At 43.2% G+C, this 20,287-nt stretch overlaps 1 protein-coding gene across 2 annotated transcripts in view; it reads left to right on the top strand.

Moving 5' to 3' along the window:
* The window catches only part of SLC30A9 (solute carrier family 30 member 9), a 111,253-nt gene that overhangs the window by 34,664 nt on the left and 56,302 nt on the right, over positions 1–20,287 (top strand). The window contains exons 6-7 of one of the 2 annotated variants that reach the window (XM_040335024.1): positions 1,470–1,573; positions 11,279–11,337. In XM_040335024.1, coding sequence (XP_040190958.1) covers positions 1,470–1,573; positions 11,279–11,337 — 163 coding nt within the window. The remainder of the gene's footprint in view (positions 1–1,469; positions 1,574–11,278; positions 11,338–20,287) is intronic. The other variant, XM_040335026.1, reaches the window with a different exon arrangement.

Below are 20,287 nucleotides of genomic sequence, written 5' to 3'. Positions count from 1 at the left end.
AAAATGCAAATCAATTTATAACTTTTTTTAAATGCTTTTCTAGATCTTTTTGTTGTTCTGTCTCTCACTGTTAAAATAATTTTCGAATTTTACAATTGGACTGATCATTTCTTTGTCAGTGGGTACAAAATCAGCAGGGGATCAAATAGTTTTTCCTTTTTCCTAAGCCTAATCTTATCCAGCGCTGTGCCATAGAGTGCTGCCCTCTCTTTTGCCCTCTCCCTTCTCACTGGACTCCAGTAAGAGCAGTGGGAGACAAGAGAAACCGGGGATCCCAGAAAAGGAGGAGTGGGGCTGATCTCTGCAATACAGAGCAAATGGGTATAACATGTTTAACTTTTACAATCACTTTAATTAAAGGTAACTGTACTTTGATTGAAAAAGCGAAAAACTAAAAAATTATAGCATATTCAATTACTACACATCCCATATTGAAATTCTAAATGGTTCAAAACCTTTTTTTCCCCCCTAAAATAGAGGTTTATGCTCATCTGCTCTGTGCAATGGTATTGCAAAGAAAAGCCCTGACCCTCCTTTTGCTGACACTCTCCTATTCTGTGTATAAATTCCTAGCAAGCTGCTATGGGAACACACATGTGGGCACATTTTTGAGTCAGGCTGTGTGCGTACTTAGACACACAGAGTTGCATTCTTTGGCCCCATTCCCCTGCTCCCTCCTGACTGAATTTGACTGACAGCAGTAGGAGCCAATGGCTCCCGCTGATTTCAATCTGTCCCGTGCGAAGTGGAAGAGACCAGCATTGCTGCATTCAGGTAAGGTTCTCATGGAGTTTGGATTTAAATGATGCTTTAGAGCAGGGATGCCCAACCTTTTGAAGAGCGAGGGCCACTTAAGCGACCTGGTAACCGGTCGTGGGCCACAATGAGCGGGTGGATGGCAGCCCACTCTACTCCTTCTTTTTTTTTTTTTTTTTTTTTTTTTTTTTCGATCTAATTGGAGGTAGGCATTTGTAAACAGACACAAGTCCATTTACAGCTGCCAATCCTTAGAGGTGAATGCTTGGTCTGATTGGGTCGGACTGACTGGGTGAACTCTTCAGGTTAGCTGCACTTTGCCATAGATTTAAATCCTGTAGGTGTGGTGCACTTTCAGAAAGCTCACCAAACTCACAGGTAATAGAAGTCTATGGCTCAGTGCAGGTAACCCAGAGGTGCACTGTTCTGCACCTGTGGATCAGTTTAAAAGCAGCCCAGTAACCACTGTAGAAAAGATATACCCATATATACACTGTGATTTTAGTAATAAACCTACCTTTTAATAACAGTATTCTATTGCATCGAAGTCGCGGGCCATATCAGAGGGCTCCTCGGGCCACATGTGGCCCCCGGGACACTGGTTGGGCTCTCCTGCTTTAGAGAAACTATTTATTATTTAGAAAAAATAGTACAGTATAATTCTTGGCGTAAACTTTGTGCTAATAAGCAATGTGAAAACCTTCTTTCCACAGGGCGGTGGAAGTTTGGGGGAGTCCTGAAGCCATTTTTAGGGAAAGAAAATTGAGAAAAGAAGAAGAGATTGCATACAAAGAAAGTGAGTTGCTTATCTCCAATGGTAAGATAAATATCCAGTACAGCATATACAATGCCACTTCTTATCATGTGATGAGCACCAGCTTCTAAAAAGAATAGTTCATAGTGTTCAGCTGAGTCGTAATTCTCGGGAGCATTGCTGTAAATTACATTTTTAGAAGCCCCTAATTCAGAACATAATTATAAACTGTATAGCATGTGACAGACAATAGATTACTGTGCTGATGTGCAGCGTTTGTTCTTATTTTGGTTTAGTGAATAAATCTTACTAGACATACAACATTCCCTGTAGTTGTACATTACTTCATTGCATTGTGTCATTTATTTGACACTGTTTTACTGAAAGTAATCGTATTTGGAGCTGCGCAATGCTTAGACCAGATGTAACTTCAGGGGTTTCTTGTAGTGATGCTGCTATGCATAACCAGAAAACAAAAAGCAAAAAAAAACGGCATTCCAACCTGTGTATACGTAATGTCACATAAGTCAATCTAATGTTTAAGGGCCTCTCAAGGTCCCCTTCTTTAGGCTTTCTTAAAGCATCTAACATTTGAGTGTGCCCCACTACAGTACGAACACTCGTGTTTGTTTTTTACAGACACTGGCCTTCATTGAATGCAAAGCAACAATTTTGAATAAGGCCCATAGGGGAGAGCGGAGAAAAGACAGGGCGGTCCCTGCACAGTGTGCGGGGACCGCCCTGTCAGCCGCCGGCTCAGCGGGTATATACGAAGGGATCCCCGCTGAGCTTACGGACACACGGAGGCGGATCATTACTGATCCGCCCCGTGTGAAAGGGCCCTTTAATAAAAGAAAATCCAAAATGCCAAATGGCTACAAAAATTCTTTTTATTTTTTTGCCTGTATGCAAGAAGCCTTAGGTGGCAGTGCTGGCAGCTCTTTACTAAGACAGTTTATGCTGTCAAATGTAGATGGGAAGGGAATCCTTAGCCCTGTGTAAGCGCAAAGTCGCAAAAAGTCGACTGCACAGCCTTTTTATTTTTTGGCCTGTGGCCACTGAACAGGGTGATTGGGAGCTAAACCTAGGCTCAATACTTTTTATTTATTTATTTTTTTATTTATTTTGGACTTGTAGCAAGAGTCATTCACAAACACAAACCTTCAATAACACAAACCACTACTACCCTAGTCTCCCCAAAAAGGCAGACAGGTCTGGGCTCGTTTGTCTAAGGGAGACAGGGGTAGTAGCTGACGTGTGTTGTTGGCTTTTGTTTTTGTGAATGATGCCAATTGTCTCCAGTGCAACAACATACACATTTTACAAAAAAATATTTTATTAATATCTGTTAAAAACTTCTGTTTAAAACATTTTACATTAAATACTAAAATCATTGGGAAGCATTCTTGCTTGTGTCCCCATCCAACGTGTATTGACTATCTAGCAGTAATATAAGGTGTATGTCATAAGCAGGCTAACATCTGGGTGGCTTTGAGTTGGTTGATCCTTGTTGATCATTGTTGTTCCCCTGCACTTGCCCCGAGATGGCTTTTTACAGTAACTTTATCTTGAACTAGCCCGTACTTCTCTCCTGAAGAAGTGGAATATCTCTGAGAAACATGTCCATGGATCTCTATGTCTCCGCCACAAATATCAACAAAATTGACTATATTCCATGTGTGTACATTGGATATAAAAAGTCTGCACACCCCCTGTTAAAATTTCAGGTTTCTGTAATCCGAAAAAATTAATTTCAGAACTATACACTGAGCCTTAAGTTCCCCTTCCCATTGAAATCAATGGGAAGCGCCTTGGCAGCGGCGCTTTTAACCCTTTATTCAGCCACTAGTGGGGGTTAAAAGCATCCCACTAGTGCTCGAAAAATGCTGGTAAAGCGCTGCTAGTTTTACCATCGTTTTTCGCCCGCTGGCAGTGTGACAGGGCTCCAAGCGTGCACACCCTTAAACTAATACTTTGTTGAAGCACCTTTTTGATTTGATTACAGCACTCAGTCTTTTTGGGTATGAGTCTATCAGCCAGTGGCGTACCAAGGGGAGGGCGGGGGGGATCATGCCGCACCAGGTGCCACACACTAGGGAGGTGTCAGGCCGGCATTCCCCCCCCCCCTCTGCGAATGAAAGGAGAGCGTGCGGTGACGGAATATACATGGAATGCCCGAGCAGAGCATGTGGTGGATTTGCGGGGGGGGGTGTGAGGGTGTGAGGAGCTGCACCTGAGCCAGTCGGCGGCACATCTGGTACCAGCGCAATGATCCCCTTTCTCTCATGGCTCTGATCAGTCTCAGACCGCTGCTGTCAGCCGAGCAGAGAAGCCACCTCCCTCTCCTCCTGTATGCACAGCACTGTATAGACATAGAGGAGGAGGGAGAGGCGTCTTCTCTGCTTGGCTGACAGCAGCTGCCCGAGACTGATCAGAGCAGTGAGAGAAGGGGATCATCATGCCGGTACCAGATGTGTAGGAGTGCGGCCACCCATAGAGTAGCGGGGGCCTGTACCGTTAAGGGTGGGTGTCTGTGTAACATGCAGGGGGTCCAGAGCCGTTAAGGGTGAGTGTCTGTGTAACATACAGGCGTTTAGAGGTGCAGGGTACTGTGTAATGTAAAGGGGTCCAGAGCTGTGGGGGGCTGTGTAATGTAAAGAGGTCCATAGGTGCAAGGTGCCATGTAATGTAAAGGGGTCCAGAGGTGCAAGGGCTGTGTAATGTAAAGGGGTCCAGAGGTGCAAGGGCTGTGTAATGTAAAGGGGTCCAGAGGTGCAGGGTGCTGTGTAATGTAAAGGGGTCCAGAGGTGCAGGGTGCTGTGTAATGTAAAGGGGTCCAGAGGTGCAGGGTGCTGTGTAATGTGAAGGGGTCCAGAGGTGCAGGGTGCTGTGTAATGTGAAGGGGGCCAGAGGTGCAGGGTGCTGTGTAATGTGAAGGGGGCCAGAGGTGCAGGGTGCTGTGTAATGTGAAGGGGGCCAGAGGTACAAGGGCTGTGTAATGTGAAGGGGTCCCAAAGCATGATGCTGCCACCACCATGATTCACGTGGGTATGGTGTTCTTTTGTTGATGTGCAGTGTTTTTTTTGCGCCAAGCATATATCTTTTGGAATTGTGTACAAAAAGTTCAACCTTGGTTTCATCAGACCATACAACCTTTTTCCCCACATGCTTTTGGAAGACTTCAGGTATGTTTTTGCTAAATTTAGCCGGTCTTTTCTTTGTAAGAAAATGATTCTGTTTTGCCACTCTATCCCATAGCCCAGACATATGAAGAATACGCAAGTCTGTCATCGCATGTACCACACAACCAGTACTTACCAGATATTCCTGCAGCTCCTTTTAATGTTCCTGACCAGATTTCTTGTCTTCATCAATTTTGGGTGGGACGTCCAGTTCTTGGTAATGTTACTGTTGTGCCATATTTCCTCCACTTGATGACTGTCTTCACTGTGTTCCATGGCATATCTAATGCCTTGGAAATTCTTTTGTACCCTTCTCCTGACTGATACCTTTTTAACAATGAGATCCCTCTGATGCTTTCGACGCTCTCTGCAGACCATGACTTATGCTGTAGGATGAGGCTAAGAAAATGTCAGGAAAGACCTACTAGAAAAGCTGAACTTTATTTGGGGGTTAATCTGAGGCACTTTAAATGATGGCAGGTGTGTACTGACTCCTATTAAGCATGCCTTTGCATGTGATTGCCTTTTGTTGATTCTTCACCGTTCTCTTGATCCTTGAAACTCAACGAGGTGAGACATTGCATGGAGAGAATAATTACACCAACTGTTGCATCCTCACCAAGCTGCTTGACAATGGTCTTGTAGCCCATTCCAGCCTTGTGTAGGTCTACAATCTTGTCCCTGACATTCTTGGACAGCTCTTTGGTCTTGGCCATGGTGGAGAGATTGGAATCTCTGGACCTTTTAATGAGTTCAGGAAGGGTGTATAGTTGACAGATATGAGATCAGCTGGTTTGGAAGTCGGTGTGATGCCCAAATAGTTAATACAGCCTTCCTTGCAGATATATGGGAATCTTTGCTCAGTCTGTTTGGTCTTTTCGGAGATGCCTAAGTTAAGAATTTGATTTGGACTCGTTCACTTTATAATATGAGATTTCATTTAAATGCTTGTAGTATTGTGTGTACTGTGGCCAAAGATGTGTTTGCGTTCGTAAGCATCAGTATTATGTTGTCTGCAAAGAGACTTATGATATTGTGCCTAGTACCCACTTTCACGCCTGTAATTTGAGGATGTGTTCTAAGATAGGAGGCTAACGGTTCAATCAGCAGATTAAAGATTATTGGTAAGAGGAGGCACCCCTGCCGTGTCCCATTGGTTACTGTGAATGGAGTAGATATAGTGCACCTGAGATATAAACTTGGGCCGGTGGATGGGTGTAAAGTGCCATAATGGCTGAATATATGGGGCCTCTGAAACCATACTTTTGCAATACCTGTGCTAGAAATTGCCAATGTAGCCTATCAAATGCCTTCTCTGCATCCAACCCTAGGAGCAGAGAAGGCATTCTATGTTGGTTTGCTATATGTATAACATTTATCAAATGATGGGTCGCATCCGCTATCTGCCTCCCCCTAGTGAACCCAGACTGATCCACTTCCACAATATCAGACAGGATGTCCACCAATCTGGTAGCCAAAAGCTTGGCGTAAATTTTAATATCCTTATTAATGTAAGTCTAAAGTTTTGTGGAGTGTCTGGATCCTTCCCTGGCTTTGGCAGAGAAACTATTATGGCTTTGAGCATCTCTGAGGGGAATGATTAAGACAGCAGCAGAACAAAACGCTTTTCGACCAAATATGGACTAAGTATTTCTTGGGATAATGTATAATATTCCCCTGTATAGCCATCTGGGCCCAGGGATTTGTTAAGTGGAAGGGATTGTATCATTCGTTTCAACTCTAATTCGGTGAAGGAGGTGTTTAGGTTATGGAGGTGTTCAGTGGTGTTTATGGGAGGCTTAATCTTATCTAGGAATGCTTCTATAACTTCTTGTGTCGGTTGTGGTATATTAGAATCATTTGTAAAAATTATAGAGTGAGCCATAATATTGACTGAAGGCGACGGCTATTGCTTGAGGATGGAATTGTTTAACCTGTGTTTTAGGTTATATTCTGTATGGGATCTGGGTTTTGTACCTATGCCCTCTTATGCGGTTAGCCAGTAGTTTCCCTGCCCTATTGCCACTCATGTAGTAGCACAGTTTCAGTCTTCTGGAGGCTTTTTCAAAGTACTCCTCCAGGAAGAACAGCCTAAGCTCCGTCCGAAGTTGTACTAGTTGGTCCGTCAACAATTGAGATAGATTAAGCATGTGTTTTTTTTTATTTTTTTTAAATGCCTCAATTTGGGAAATTATATTCACGGTTTGCTGCTGTCTTTCCCTTTTAACTCTCGCCCCCTGTTGTATCATAATGCCCCTCACATAAGCCTTATGGGCATTCCACACCACAAACGGATCTGTAACCGACTTGTGGTTATTTTAAAATAATTATTTTAAACTTTGTTCAATATAAGACCTGGTCAGGCCTACCTGAAGGAAACCGGGGTTGGATCTCCATAAGCATAGGGTTGTGGGAGGTAAGATCCCCCACTGTTAATCTCACAGCAACCATTTGTCAATCAAGATTAAGTCAATTCTACTATAAGACCTGTGGCTATTTGAAAAGAATGTATAGTCCCTCTCATTGGCATCTCCAGGAGTCGTATAGTTCGTAGGTTCTTAGGATCGATTTTCAAAGATGGTGGAGAATGTTTCGTAGTCTAGGTGGAATCTAGGGAAGGGTCTGGAGTGATGTTAAAGTCACCGCACATCACCAGCATCCCTTGCTGCATAGATAATATATATTATTATATATATAATATTTTATTGTCCTGTGGAGGAATCTGGTCTATCTGGCATTGGGAGTGTATATATTCACCACTGTATAGGTGGTGGAATTGATATTGCATACCAAAATTATATAGCGGCCCTGTGGATCACTGGTGAACTTATGGAAACGGAAAGCTAGCGACCCTCTTACGGCTACCATCACCCCTATACACATATGCACACGGGAACTTAGGATGTGTACATTTTGGAGGTAATTGGTTCTGAAAGTGTGTCTCGTTGATGCACCGTACGTCACAATTTTGTTGTAGCGCTTTCTTCCAGAGAGACCTCCACTTGGCCGGATGGTTTAGTCCTTTAGAGTTCATAGTTGGAAAGTTCACCGCCATGTGTGCAGATTATGGTAGTGTTTGGGGGTTGCACAAGGTAAACAAGTCACTTACTGTTGATGAATACCATACCTGGCAGCAGGGTAGGGAGAGATCAACAGTAAAACTCTGACGTCTCCAATGATGGCTTGGTAGTTGTCCCAATCTTTTTTGAGGATGAAATAACCGTGGCCAATAGCCAAACAGTAGGGAAACAGAGAAAGCTGGGTGTGACTTGTAGTCACTCAAAAGTTAAGTTGGGAAGTAAGAACAAAACTTGAACTATTCGGATCCAAGGAATTTCCTCCCAAGCGGGCATTTACATATAGGATTAGTACCCATTTCTAGGTTAACTGTGAGATCGAGCGTACTTGCGATCTACTGTGCGCCATTCAGGTTCAGGGCCCGTGTTGCTATTTCTCTGATGTGGGGGCGTTTGATGCTCAGGGATGATTTCCCCCCCCCCCATGTGTTTAGCAATGCCATGTCTTTAGCTACAGAGTCCATCACGTACTCCGTGCCTTCCTTGGTGACAATCGGCTTTGTTGGGAATCCCCATTTGTAGCTCAATTTGTGGTTCCTGAGGGCCTTTGTGATTGTGTTTTTGCAGTTTTGGAGGGTATACTGAGACAAGTCTGCATAAAAGAGTATGGCATTGGGATCTGGTCTCAGTCTAGACACTGCCATCAGTTTTCTCCTTGGTATGGTAAAAGTGCAATCTTAGGATGACATCCCTGGGCACATTTTCAGATGGATAAGTGGGCTTCGGGAGACGATGAATCCTATCCAATGTAAAATGCAACTCAGACGTGTCTGGTAGTACTGCAGTAAAAAGCTGGAAGACATATTTGCGCAGATCGTGTTGTTTAACAGTCTCTGGCACCCAATCTTTACATTGTTCCTCCTGGATCGATCCTTTATATCCACCATTTTAGCTTTAATTTCCTCTGTCACCCTCTTTATTTTCATTAGCATCTACCAGATCATTGATTGTGGATGTGTATACCCCCATCTTATATTCTATGTGGGAGACTCTATCTGAAACAGACCTTACTTCTGTACTGAACTTGTGTACACATGATACCATATCTGAATGGAGAGAACTTCTTAGATACTAGCATCTCCTTCAGCACTGTCCTAAAACTGGCTGCTTGTTGGTAGGGAACAGATCAGTGAAGTCTGGCAGCTCCCTAGTGTCATCCCCGTAGTCTGGGAGAGAGCTCACCTCGTTCTCATCCGCTGCATCCATCCTAAATGTCACCTTTTCCGGGCTTCCTGAGGATGGTGTAGCTGGTGGAGAATGTGTGCTTTTAGAAAGGCTGCTCCTTTGTTGTGTTTTTTCCCCTTTCTGCACAGGGCGCTGATGAGCTCCAGATAACCATGTGGAGGATGAGCCAGCGCCATCTTTTTAGGCGCCAGGATGTAGAACTCTGTGAGTTTTCGTTGGCTGGTTACCTTCCTTCCTGCACCTTGGCATTGTGGTGATCTATTCCCACGATGCTGCGGTGTAGGATTGCCTTGTCGGGGCGATTATTGGCTGCCTGGAAGGGTCGTTTTGAGCCGCTGGTACCGGAGCTCCGCTTCTTGATCTTTGGCTAGCTCCACCCCCTCCCTGGTGATACTACTTTAAATTTAAAGCCCAACTACAGAGAAAAAAACACTTGTAGTTCCCCCACACTCCAGATTTATTTGCTCATTTTAGTCTAGGAAAGGAGGATTAAGGCTTTCTCCATCGCTGTGACCGGTCCCCCTGCAGCTGCTCTCTAAGCTGCAACCAGCATTCTTAATGTACCATACTGGGTTAAAATTTCCTTTGGTGTTCAGTGATACTGAGGCTCTGCCCACCGGCCAAAGATTCTGCCAGAGGCGAAGCATGCCAGAGCAGGCCTGGAGTGAGGAATCAGAAAAGTGAAAATGACCTTTGAAACTCTCCCCTAGACATAACGAGCAATAAACCCTTGCAATGTGGGGTGGAGGGGGCTGCATTGCAAGGGGTGTGTTTTTTTTTTTTTTTTTTAATTTCCCCCTTTTTTTTGGAGTTGGACTTTAAAATGTATTTGGACCTTGTCTGAAAACTACTAATTCACTGTTTTGTTTAATATTTGCCAACAATAGCTTAAAAATCTGTTTGCCAACCATTTCTTCCATACCTATTCTTTAATAGGGGTGCACTGAAGTACCATTAGCTAGGAGTACCATTTTTTTTTTTTAAGTACTTGCAGATGCCAATTACTGATACCTATTGCTGACAGGGAGATCAAGGTAAAGAGGAAGAGTAGGGAGGGGTCTCCATCTATCAATGTGCTGTGTTATATTACCATCTGGCTGAGACCAAGCGAAGAATAAATGCAGCACTGCCGGCCCCACAGCTAGGAGGATATATGCTGTTCTCCTCACCGACCTACCATCCCATCTTCTTCTTCCAGCACTACAATTGTCCTATTTGTTATAATAAATGCCTCTCGCCCTCCTGCCCCTGAGTTAAGCACCAATCTTTATCTACAGATCCTCACCTTCATGTCCCACAGTCCCTGAGCACAGCTGTCACTGCCAGGACTGCTCATGTCCCAGGTGTCCGGAGGAGGTAGGTGTCTGCGATGCCTGGGGTTCAGTGCTGCTTTTCTTTGGCTGGTAGTGGGGAAGGGGAGAGCTGATCCATCACATCCTCCCACTCACCAAGCTGTCAGTGCAGGTTAGGGAGAGCCCCGTGATCTACACGGACGAGGGGAGGGGTGAAATCTGTCATACCACACTTCAGCCTCTGCATCCATGAGTGCTGACCTTTTCTATCATAGTGCCGCCTACTGGTCAGCCTACTGGTCAGTCCACCCCTGCTTTTGTTTACACTTCAGCTGTCAACAGGGGAACCCCACTGACAGCTGAATGAGCCATCAAATTTGTTGACCGATAATTGCCAGCATTCTTTTGTTTACATTTCAGCTGTCAGACGGGGAGTCCCACTGACACATGAAAGAACCGAGCCTGAAGGTATCGATGCATTTGCTCGAGTACCGATACTCGTGCAAATGCTTTGTATAGGCACTGGTATCGGTGCAACCCTACTATTTATCTTATTTGGTACTGCATAAAATGTTTGCTTGTGCTACAATCTTTTTGGTGACTGGAAATCTTCTAGGCCTGTATTCTTTAATAAGATGTCGCTTTTTCCCTGGAACATTTTGTATTAACCAAGCCTGTGTGTTTTTTTTTTTTTTTTTTTTTTTTTTTTTTTGTACATGTTTTTACATGTCTTTAATTAAATCTATTATGCAGCAGCTTCTTTCAAAGTGTAAAAGCTAATTGCTGGCAGTTACAAAAAATTCTGTGCAGCAATTTTTGTAAATGTCAGCCATTGTTTTAAAGAGCAGAAATCCATTCATATACTTTTCATCTGTCATGCAGCAAATTGATTAATTGTACATTATTTTTTCATGCACAGAGAGATGTCTTTCTTTAATAAATGTTTTTTATGGGTCCTTTTCTTCATATGAGTCTACTGCATTATTTACTAGGAAAATATGTTTTTTACTTTTTGTTCTTTCCTTCTTTTAGATATGTTTAAGAATCAGAAATTATTAAAAGAATACAAGGAATTTCTAGGAACTACAAAGGTATGTATGCGTGGTTGAACTATTAAATCTTACTCCTATAGAGTTTACTAAAGTGTCTGAAAAACAAAATCAAGGCTTATGCCGCGTACACACCATCACTTTGTGATGAAAAAAAACGACACTTTCTGTGAAGTAAAAAATGACGTTTTTGAAAGTTCAATTTTCAAAGACGAAGTTGCCTACACACCATCGTTTTCTCACAATGATCTTGCAAAGTGAGGTTACGTTCCACCACGTTTTACCATTGAAGCTTGCTTCATAAGTAGCTTCTGGGCATGCGTGGATGAAAAAACGTCTTAGAAAACGACGTTTTTTGCTACACACGGTCAATTTCTGTGAAGTAAAAAGTGCACTTTTGAAAAACGACACATAAAATTGAAGCATGCTTCAATTTTTTTTTGGTCGTTTTTTACAAGACATAAAACGACGTTTTCCCCCACACACAGTCAATTAAAGTGACGTTTTTAAAAACGTCATTTTTTTTCATCACATAAAGTGATGGTGTGTACGCGGCATTAGAAATATATATATTATATAATTATAAAAAAGAAATTATGTTCCTCTGTGTTTGCAAGTATTGCTAGCTTGACTTGGTGTAATTTTATTTTGTAAGCCTATTCAAAACAAACATTGCCCATTCAGTGGCTTCTTCTGACTCGCGGATACTGGCAAGATATCCAATACGAGATCCTACAAAACCTCCATTGAAAGGAAAAAGTGTGTGTTTTAGATATATATCATACACAGTATGACTTTATGGGGCTAGTGTGATGTGTGCGTTTCTCAGATCTTACAATCTGTTTTTGTTAGGAATTTGTAGAAAGTAGGTCTTGTAATAGTATGGTGACTATATTGTTAGACTCCAGATCCTTAAAATGTCTGAAAGTGTATTATAATTCAGCACTCGGTCCCAATCTATCAAAACGGATCAGCGTATTCAAAAAGTGTACAGCGATGGCCAAAAGTTTTGAGAATAACACAAATGTTAATTTTCACAGTGAGGTTTTATGATGGCAATTTGTATATACTCCAGAATGTTATGAAGAGTGATCAGATGAATTGCAAAGTCCCTCTTTGCTGTGAAAATCAACTGGACCCCCCCCCCCCCCCCAAAAAAAACTTTTCCACTGCATTTGTGAAGAAGGCTTCCGGGCGACCAAAAAATTCCAGAAAACGCCAGGATCATCTCCTACATTTAATTCCGCTGCAGGATCGGGGCACCACCAGTGCAGAGCTCGCTCAGGAATAGTAACAGGCAGGTGTGAGTCCATCCTGCATGCACAGTGAGGCAAATACTTTTTGATGGCCTGGTGTCAAGAAGGGCAGTAAAGAAGCCACCTCTCTCCATTTAAAACATCAGGGAGATATTCTGCAAAAATTACAGGGATTGGACTGCTGATTGGGGTAAAGGCATTTTCTCTGATAAATCCCCTTTTTGATTGGGACATCCAGAAAAAACCTTGTCCAGAGAAGAAAAGGTGAATGCTACCATCGGTACTGTCATACCAACAGTAACTCCTGAGACCATTCATGTGTGGGGTTTCTTCTCAGCCAAGGGAGTGGGCTCACTCACAATTTTGCCTAAGAACACAACATTTCCAGCATGATGGAGTATCTTGCCATAAGGCAAAAGTGATAAAGTGGCTTGAGGAACAAAACATGCAAATTTTGGGTACGTGGCCAGGAAACTCCCTGTATCTTAATACTATTGAGAACTTGTGGTCAATCCTCAAGAGGCAGGTGAACAAAAAAAAAAACCCACAAAGTCTGACAAACTCCAAGCATTGATTACAGTAGGTGACCGCGATATTGTGTCAATCTCGCTCCCTTTCTCGGCGAGATTGACCACCTACGAGCCCCCCCGCGATGGAGACAAAGCTGTCATAGAAGCGACGGGAGATCCGACTTGGATTCCCGCCAATTCTAGCTGCGGCATTTGGTATGCATCCTGAGAGGGAGAACTCCACGCCAAATTTTGAATAAAAAACCGACATGGGCTTCCACCCCCCCCCCCCCAAGGAGCATACCAGGCCCTTAGGTCTGGTATGGGTTGTAAGGAGACCCCCCCCCCCCCTACGCCGAAAAACCAACGTGGGGGGTGCCCCCACAATCCATACCAGACCCGTATACAAAGCACACTACCAGGCCGGCCAGGAAAGGAGTGAGTGTTATACGCCAAATAGGGCTGCAACTAGCGATTATTTTCATAATCGATTAGTTGGCTGATTGTTTCGATCGGATAAAAGCCTTTAAAAAAAAAAAAAAAATATTTGCATTTTTACATTTAGCAATAGCATAGTTTTGCGTTAAAAACTCCTTGCCCTTTCCAAATACGCAGCAGCTGAAAAATAATCATGGATGTGAACGTGTCCCATAGGAAAACATGTAAATGAACTGTAGTGTGTTTCTGCAAAAAGCACCAAAAAACAGAGGTGTGAACCCGGCCTGAGATGTTTAGTAAAATAATGGGGTTAAAAAAACTAAAATAAGTACAATAAGAGCAAATCGCTACTGTAAGGGGTTCATTTTTTACTTTGGGACAGTGAAAGTGATTATTACAGAAGCGATTTGCTTTTTTGAACTATAAAGGGCTAATTTAAGTTTTTTTTTTAACCCCATTATGTTACTGGCCAATCGATTTATGAAAATTGTAATCGATTAATTTCATAATCGATTAGTTGTTTCGACCATGATGCCAATAAATACAGTATACTTCAGTATACTATAGTAACATCTGACAAAAAAGATCTAAAAACACTGAAGCAGCAGACTTTGAAAATGTTATATTTGTGTGATTCTCAAAACTTTTGGTCACGGTTGTATATAACTATTCTACTAAGGTGCCATAGTTGTAACATCTGCTGAGGGTATACTGTTTGCAGATTGCCACCTTGGTATAAGGGAAGTCTATCAACGTTTCCAACCAATGAGCCATACAATTGAACCCCTCCAATATAATAGAAGGGAAAGGCACACTCCATGGACAGCAGAGAGGGAGTGGTTATCCCTTTAACCACTTGCCCACCGCAGTACGAGAATATATGTCCTTGACTTTGTGCGGTGATATCAGCCGGCGATTCTGTGCACAATAAGGATCGAAGCGGCAGTTCCGCCGCTTGATCGTTCTTATAGGCAGCGGGAGGGGACGTCCCCCCCTCCCGCCGCCATCTGGTGCTTCTCCGGGCTCTCCCATGCCATCGGGGGCCCGAAGAGCGAATCGGCCCGGCGCTCGCTGCAGAACCATAGAGATGACTGGTGACCAGACGGTCACAGTCATCTCTATGACCATCAGAGGCCCGGGCTCGACGTTATGACATCACGCCCGGTACCCGGAAGTAAACAAAGCCGCAATCGCGGCTGTCGGTGTGAGATCGATTGAATGTTTTTTCACAGATTTCATGCTTGTAAGCCTTATTGACCCCACATCTCTCCATAAAGAGGACCTGTCACACTGATTCCTATTACAAGAGATGTTTACATTCCTTGTAATAGGATTAAAAGTGATAAAAGAATAAAAATAAATGTGTAAAAATAAAAAAAATGAAGTAAAATAAAAATCTTTTTTTTTTTTTTTTTTTTAAACGCCCCTATCCCCGGTAGCTCGCGCGCAGAAGCGAACACGCATGCAAGTCCCGCCCACATATGTAAACGCCGTTCAAACCCCACATATGAGGTATCGTCGCGTGCGTTAGAGCGTGTGCAACAATTCTAGCACTAGACCTCTTCTGTAACTCGAAAATAGTAACCTGTAAAAAAATTGAAAGCGTCGCCTATGGAGATTTTGAAGTACCGAAGTTTGGCGCCATTCCATGAATGTGCGCAATTTTAAAGCGTGACATGTTGGGTATCTATTTACTCGGCGTAACATCTTTCACATTATACAAAAAAATTGGGCTAACTTTACTGTTTTTTTTTTTTTTTTTTTTTAATTCATGAAACCGTTTTTTTTTTTTTTAAATGTGTTTGAAAAATTATTGCGCAAATACCGTGCGAGGGGGGAAAAAAAGTTGCAATGACTACCATTTTTGTTCCCTAGGATGTCTGCTAAATATATATATATAATGTTTGGGGGTTCTGATTAATTTTCTAACAAGAAAATTGTGATTTTTATATGAAGGAGAGAAGTGCCAAAATGGGCCCGGTGGGCAAGTGGTTAATATATATTTTGCTGTGGTGACCCTTAACATGCCACAGCTAATGCGGCGTCTGACATCACATTCTATTTAGCAGTGTGTCAGTGTCCAGAACCCACAGACAAGTCTAATGTCCTGTTGCAGACCCAGAAATAGAAAATGCATTTGTTAGGCCCCTTTCACACAGACAGATAGAATGGTGTTTTTAGCTGCGGATTCTACCGCAGCTAGAAGCACACAATGCTTTCCTATGACACCCTTCACACACTGCATTTAGCTGCGGTTTCGTTACCTGCGGTTTGGTGCGCATAGTTCTTTATTAAGGGGAAACTGTTATATTTTATAAACACTTCTTATTCTTGGGCGCGTTAATGTCACGTTGCCATAGACCTAAATAAAAGGCGTTGACAAGCTTCCTTTTTCAAATATTTTTTTATTGAAGCATAGAAACTGACATGTCAAGGTCCATAAATAAGAGGTACTGAATTCTCAAATATAAAGCATTAAGTGACACATCAAATATGTGTAACAATAAGGAGTTGTTACGGATGTACCAATATGTAACAGATGGTTGCATACAGAACTCGAATATGCCGTTCAGTTCTGGGCACCAGTACTCAAGAAGGATGTACTGGAACTGGAGAGGGTACAGAGAAGGGCAACAAAGCTAATAAAGGGACTGGAGGATATTGGTTAGGAGGAAAGATCCCGGGCATTGAACTTGTTCTCTCTGGAGAAGACTCTTGAGAGGGGATATGATTTCAATTTACAAATGCTGTACTGGTGACCCCACAATAGGGATAACATTTTTCTGCGACAGGGAAATTAAAAAGACACGGCCATTCACTAAAATTAGAACAGAAGCGGTTGAACCTTAAACTGCGTTAAGGGTTCTTTACTGTAAGAGTGGCAAGAATGTGGAATTCTCTTCCACAAGCAGTGGTTTCAATGGGGAGCATCGATAATTATACAATATAATACTGACATAAAAGCGCACACACGGGTTACTTGATGGACTTTGTGGCTTTTTTCGACCTCACCAACTATGTAACTATATAGTTCCAAGATCGTGGGCGTCAAGTCCACATGGGAGAAGTAATGCATACATTGTAACAACCTTAATATATGAAGTGAGAATTGGTTTTCCCACTAGAGGGGTTTTCGTCTAATGTTGGACAGAGCAGTTGACTAGCTTCAACTCCAACCCCTACCAGACTTGACATGCAGCTTCATTTTTGCCATTTAGCGATTTGGAGGGACACAAATGCTACATGATTTTTCAAACGTAAACGGCTCTGTCCGCTGTCCATATTATTCATTGTAGACTGCTTTGCTGGGCATTTGGGGAACAGATATCCTCAATGTAAAGAGGGCCTTTGTGAGTGGTCCTTGGCTTCAGGGTTCCTCGTCTTATGTGTTCATATCCGGTAAAGGAAAGATTCTCATTATACTGGCTTCTACTACTTATGGTTAGGGCAGGGTTTGACAAATTTGCTTGGAATCTAGGAGCCAGAAAACGCACCCCATCCCGACGAGCTTGCGCGCAGAAGCGAACACATACGTGAGCAGTGCCCGCATATGTAAACGGTGTTCAAACCACACATGTGAGGTATCGCCGTGATTGGTAGAGCGAGAGCAATAATTCTAGCCCTAGACCTCCTCTGTAACTCAAAACATGCAACCTGTAGATTTTTTTACACGTCGCCTATGAAGATTTTAAAGGGTAAAAGTTTGTCGGCATTCCACGAGCGGACGCAATTTTGAAGCGTGACATTACGCGGCGTAACATTATCTTTCATAATATAAAAAAAAAAATGGGGATAACTTTACTGTTGTCTTATTTGTTTAATAAAAAAAAAGTATTTTTTTTCCCAAAAAAGTGCGCTTGTAAGACCGCTGCGCAAATACGGCGTGACAAAGTATTGCAACGATCGCCATTTTATTCTCTAGGGTGTTAGGATAAAAAATATATATAATGTTTGGGGGTTCTAATTGGAGGGAAGAAGATGGCAGTGAAAAATGACATTAGAATTGCTGTTTAAAGCGGGGGTTCACCCTATTATTCTAGCATTACATTCGGCATCGTAGCGCGAGCTACAGTATGCCAGTCTTACATTTTTTATCCCCGTACTCACTGTGCTATTGTACATTGAAGATTCCGGGGAATGGGCGTTCCTATGGTGAGAGAAGGTGATTGACGGCCGGCCCTGGCACGTCACGCTTCTCCGGAAATAGCCGAAGTAGGCTTGGCTCTTCACGGCGCCTGCGCATAGCCGGTGCGCAGGCGCCGTGAAGAGCCGAGACCTACTCCGGCTGTCTTCGGGGAGCGTGACGTGCCAGAGCCGGCCGTCAAACATCCTCCCTCTCCATAGGCACGCCCATTCCCCGCGGGAGTCGGAATCTTCAATGTGCAATAGCACAGTGAGTACGGGGATAAAAAATGTAAGACCGGCATACTGTAGCTCGCGCTACAATGCCGAATGTAATGCTAGAATGATGTTAAGGAGGGTGAACCACCGCTTTAACTTGTAATGCTTAACTTGTAATACCAACGGCCACCACCAGATGGCGCCAGTTCACAAAAAAAAGCCAAGTCGCCAGAACACTATTTCTAGTCGCCCTGGCGACCGAGATTTGTCGAGCCCTGGGTTAGGGTTATTTTCCCCCTTTTTTTTTTTTTTTTTTTTTGTTTTCTCTTGTATTTTGCCCCTCTTCCTTCTTTTTTTTATTTTTTATAGTATATGTTGCTGAAAGGAATATAAAATGTGGCACATATATATTTTTTAAGGGCCCATCGGTGAACACAAAGGAACATTGGTTTTGTAAAAGGTCCGTCATCTCTAGCAGTCTCTAATACAAGTGTGTGTCTCGGCACGCTTGTAAATGAGAATTTGAAAAGAAAAAGGAAATGCATAAATCTGATTTATTGCTTCATTATTGTATAATATCACAGGTCATTACCCTAAACTTTTATTGGATAAGTGATAATACTTTAGACTGCACATTTGTAGGTCTAATAGTCTGCAGTATCAATGCATTGCAGGGAATACTGTGACCTCTACCTTGGAGAACATCAGTTTTTTCCTTTTCCATGACTTGAGGGAAGTAGAGAACTTAAAGCAGACTTTCACCCACTTCCATATCCATCCCCCCCCCCCCCTTCAGATAAACATGCATTTGATTTATTTTAAATACGCTCTCTTTGGTAACTCTTCCTGCCCCTGCAGACGTTCTCTCCCCAGCTTCACTGCTCATGCACTGCAGTAAGTCATCAACGGGCCAGCCACACGGACCAGGAAAAGAAAGCTGGCCACCTGATTGCCCCGAAGCCTCCTGGGAGTGATGCAATTATCCAGCCTTCTTTTGATGATTTCATCACTCCCAGGAGGCTTTGGGGCAATCGGGTGGCCAGCTTTCGTGATGACATGTCGCAGTGCATTAGCATCATTAGGGGGCCTGCTGCAGGAACCAGGAGGAGACAGATTGGGGCATGGAACTGGGTAATCAACAGGGCAACGTTGGGCAGCTGACTTGCTGGGTGTGAGAGTATGTTTGTTAACCACTTACCCCCCGGACCATATTGCTGCCCAAAGACCAGAGTGCTTTTTGCGATTCGGGACTGCGTCGCTTTAACAGACCATTGCGCGGTCGTGCGACGTGGCTCCCAAACAAAATTGGCGTCCTTTTTTCCCCACAAATAGAGCTTTCTTTTGGTGGTATTTGATCACCTCTGCGGTTTTTAGTTTTTGCGCCATAAACAAAAATAGAGCGACAATTTTGAAAAAAATGAATATTTTTTACATTTTGCTATAATAAATATCCCCCAAAAATATATAAAAAAAAATTTTTTCCTCAGTTTAGGCCGATACGTTTTCTTCTACTATTTTTCGTAAAAAAAAATCGCAATAAGCGTTTATTGATTGGTTTGCGCAAAAGTTATAGCGTTTACAAAATAGGGGGTATTTTTATGTCATTTTTATTATATTTTTTTTTACTAGTAATGGCGGCGATCAGCGTTTTTTTTTTTTTTTTCGGTACTGCGACATTATGGCGAACACTTCGGACACTTTTGACACATTTTTGGGACCATTGGCATTTTTATAGCGATCAGTGCTATAAAAATGCATTGGATTACTATAAAAATGCCACTGGCAGTGAAGGGGTTAACACTAGGGGGCGGGGAAGGGGTTAAGTATGCCTGGGTGTGTTCTTACTGTGGGGGGGGGGGGTGGCCTCACTAGGGGAAACACTGATCCGGTGTTCATACATTGGATGAAGAGAAGATCAGCATTTCCCCTGCTGACAGGACCGAGAGCTGTGTGTTTACACACACAGCTCCCGGTCCCCGCTGTGTACCGAGCGATCCCGTGTGCCCGGCGGCGAACGCGCCCGCCGGGCACACGCACGGGAGTCGGGGGCGAGCGGGGGGCGCGCACGCGCCCCTAGTGGCGGCTGGGAGAGAGGACGTTATACTACGTGCTCTCGCCCAGCCGAGCCAACTTGCCGACGTATAACGGCGGTGGGCGGTCGGCTAGTGGTTAAAGTGGTATTAAACCCAAAAGCAAACTTTTATTACCAATTTTTAGATGTGATGGCTGCGTTGGTTTCCTTTTTTTTTTTTTTTTTTGTCATCTCGTGATTCAGCCAGCAAGTCTGTTTTCTTTATCGTACATCACGGGACACAGAGCAGCATAGCCATTACATATGGTTATATAGTGTACCTTCAGGTGATGGACACTGGCACTCTCCGACAGGAAGTTCCCTCCCTATATAACCCCCACCCATAGTGGGAGTACCTCAGTTTTTTCGCCAGTGTC

This window comes from Rana temporaria, chromosome 1 (genome assembly GCF_905171775.1).
Source record: "Rana temporaria chromosome 1, aRanTem1.1, whole genome shotgun sequence".
Lineage (NCBI taxonomy): Eukaryota > Metazoa > Chordata > Amphibia > Anura > Ranidae > Rana > Rana temporaria.
Note: the sequence above shows the minus strand (reverse complement) of the source record. Positions and strands in the feature narration are given on the sequence as shown.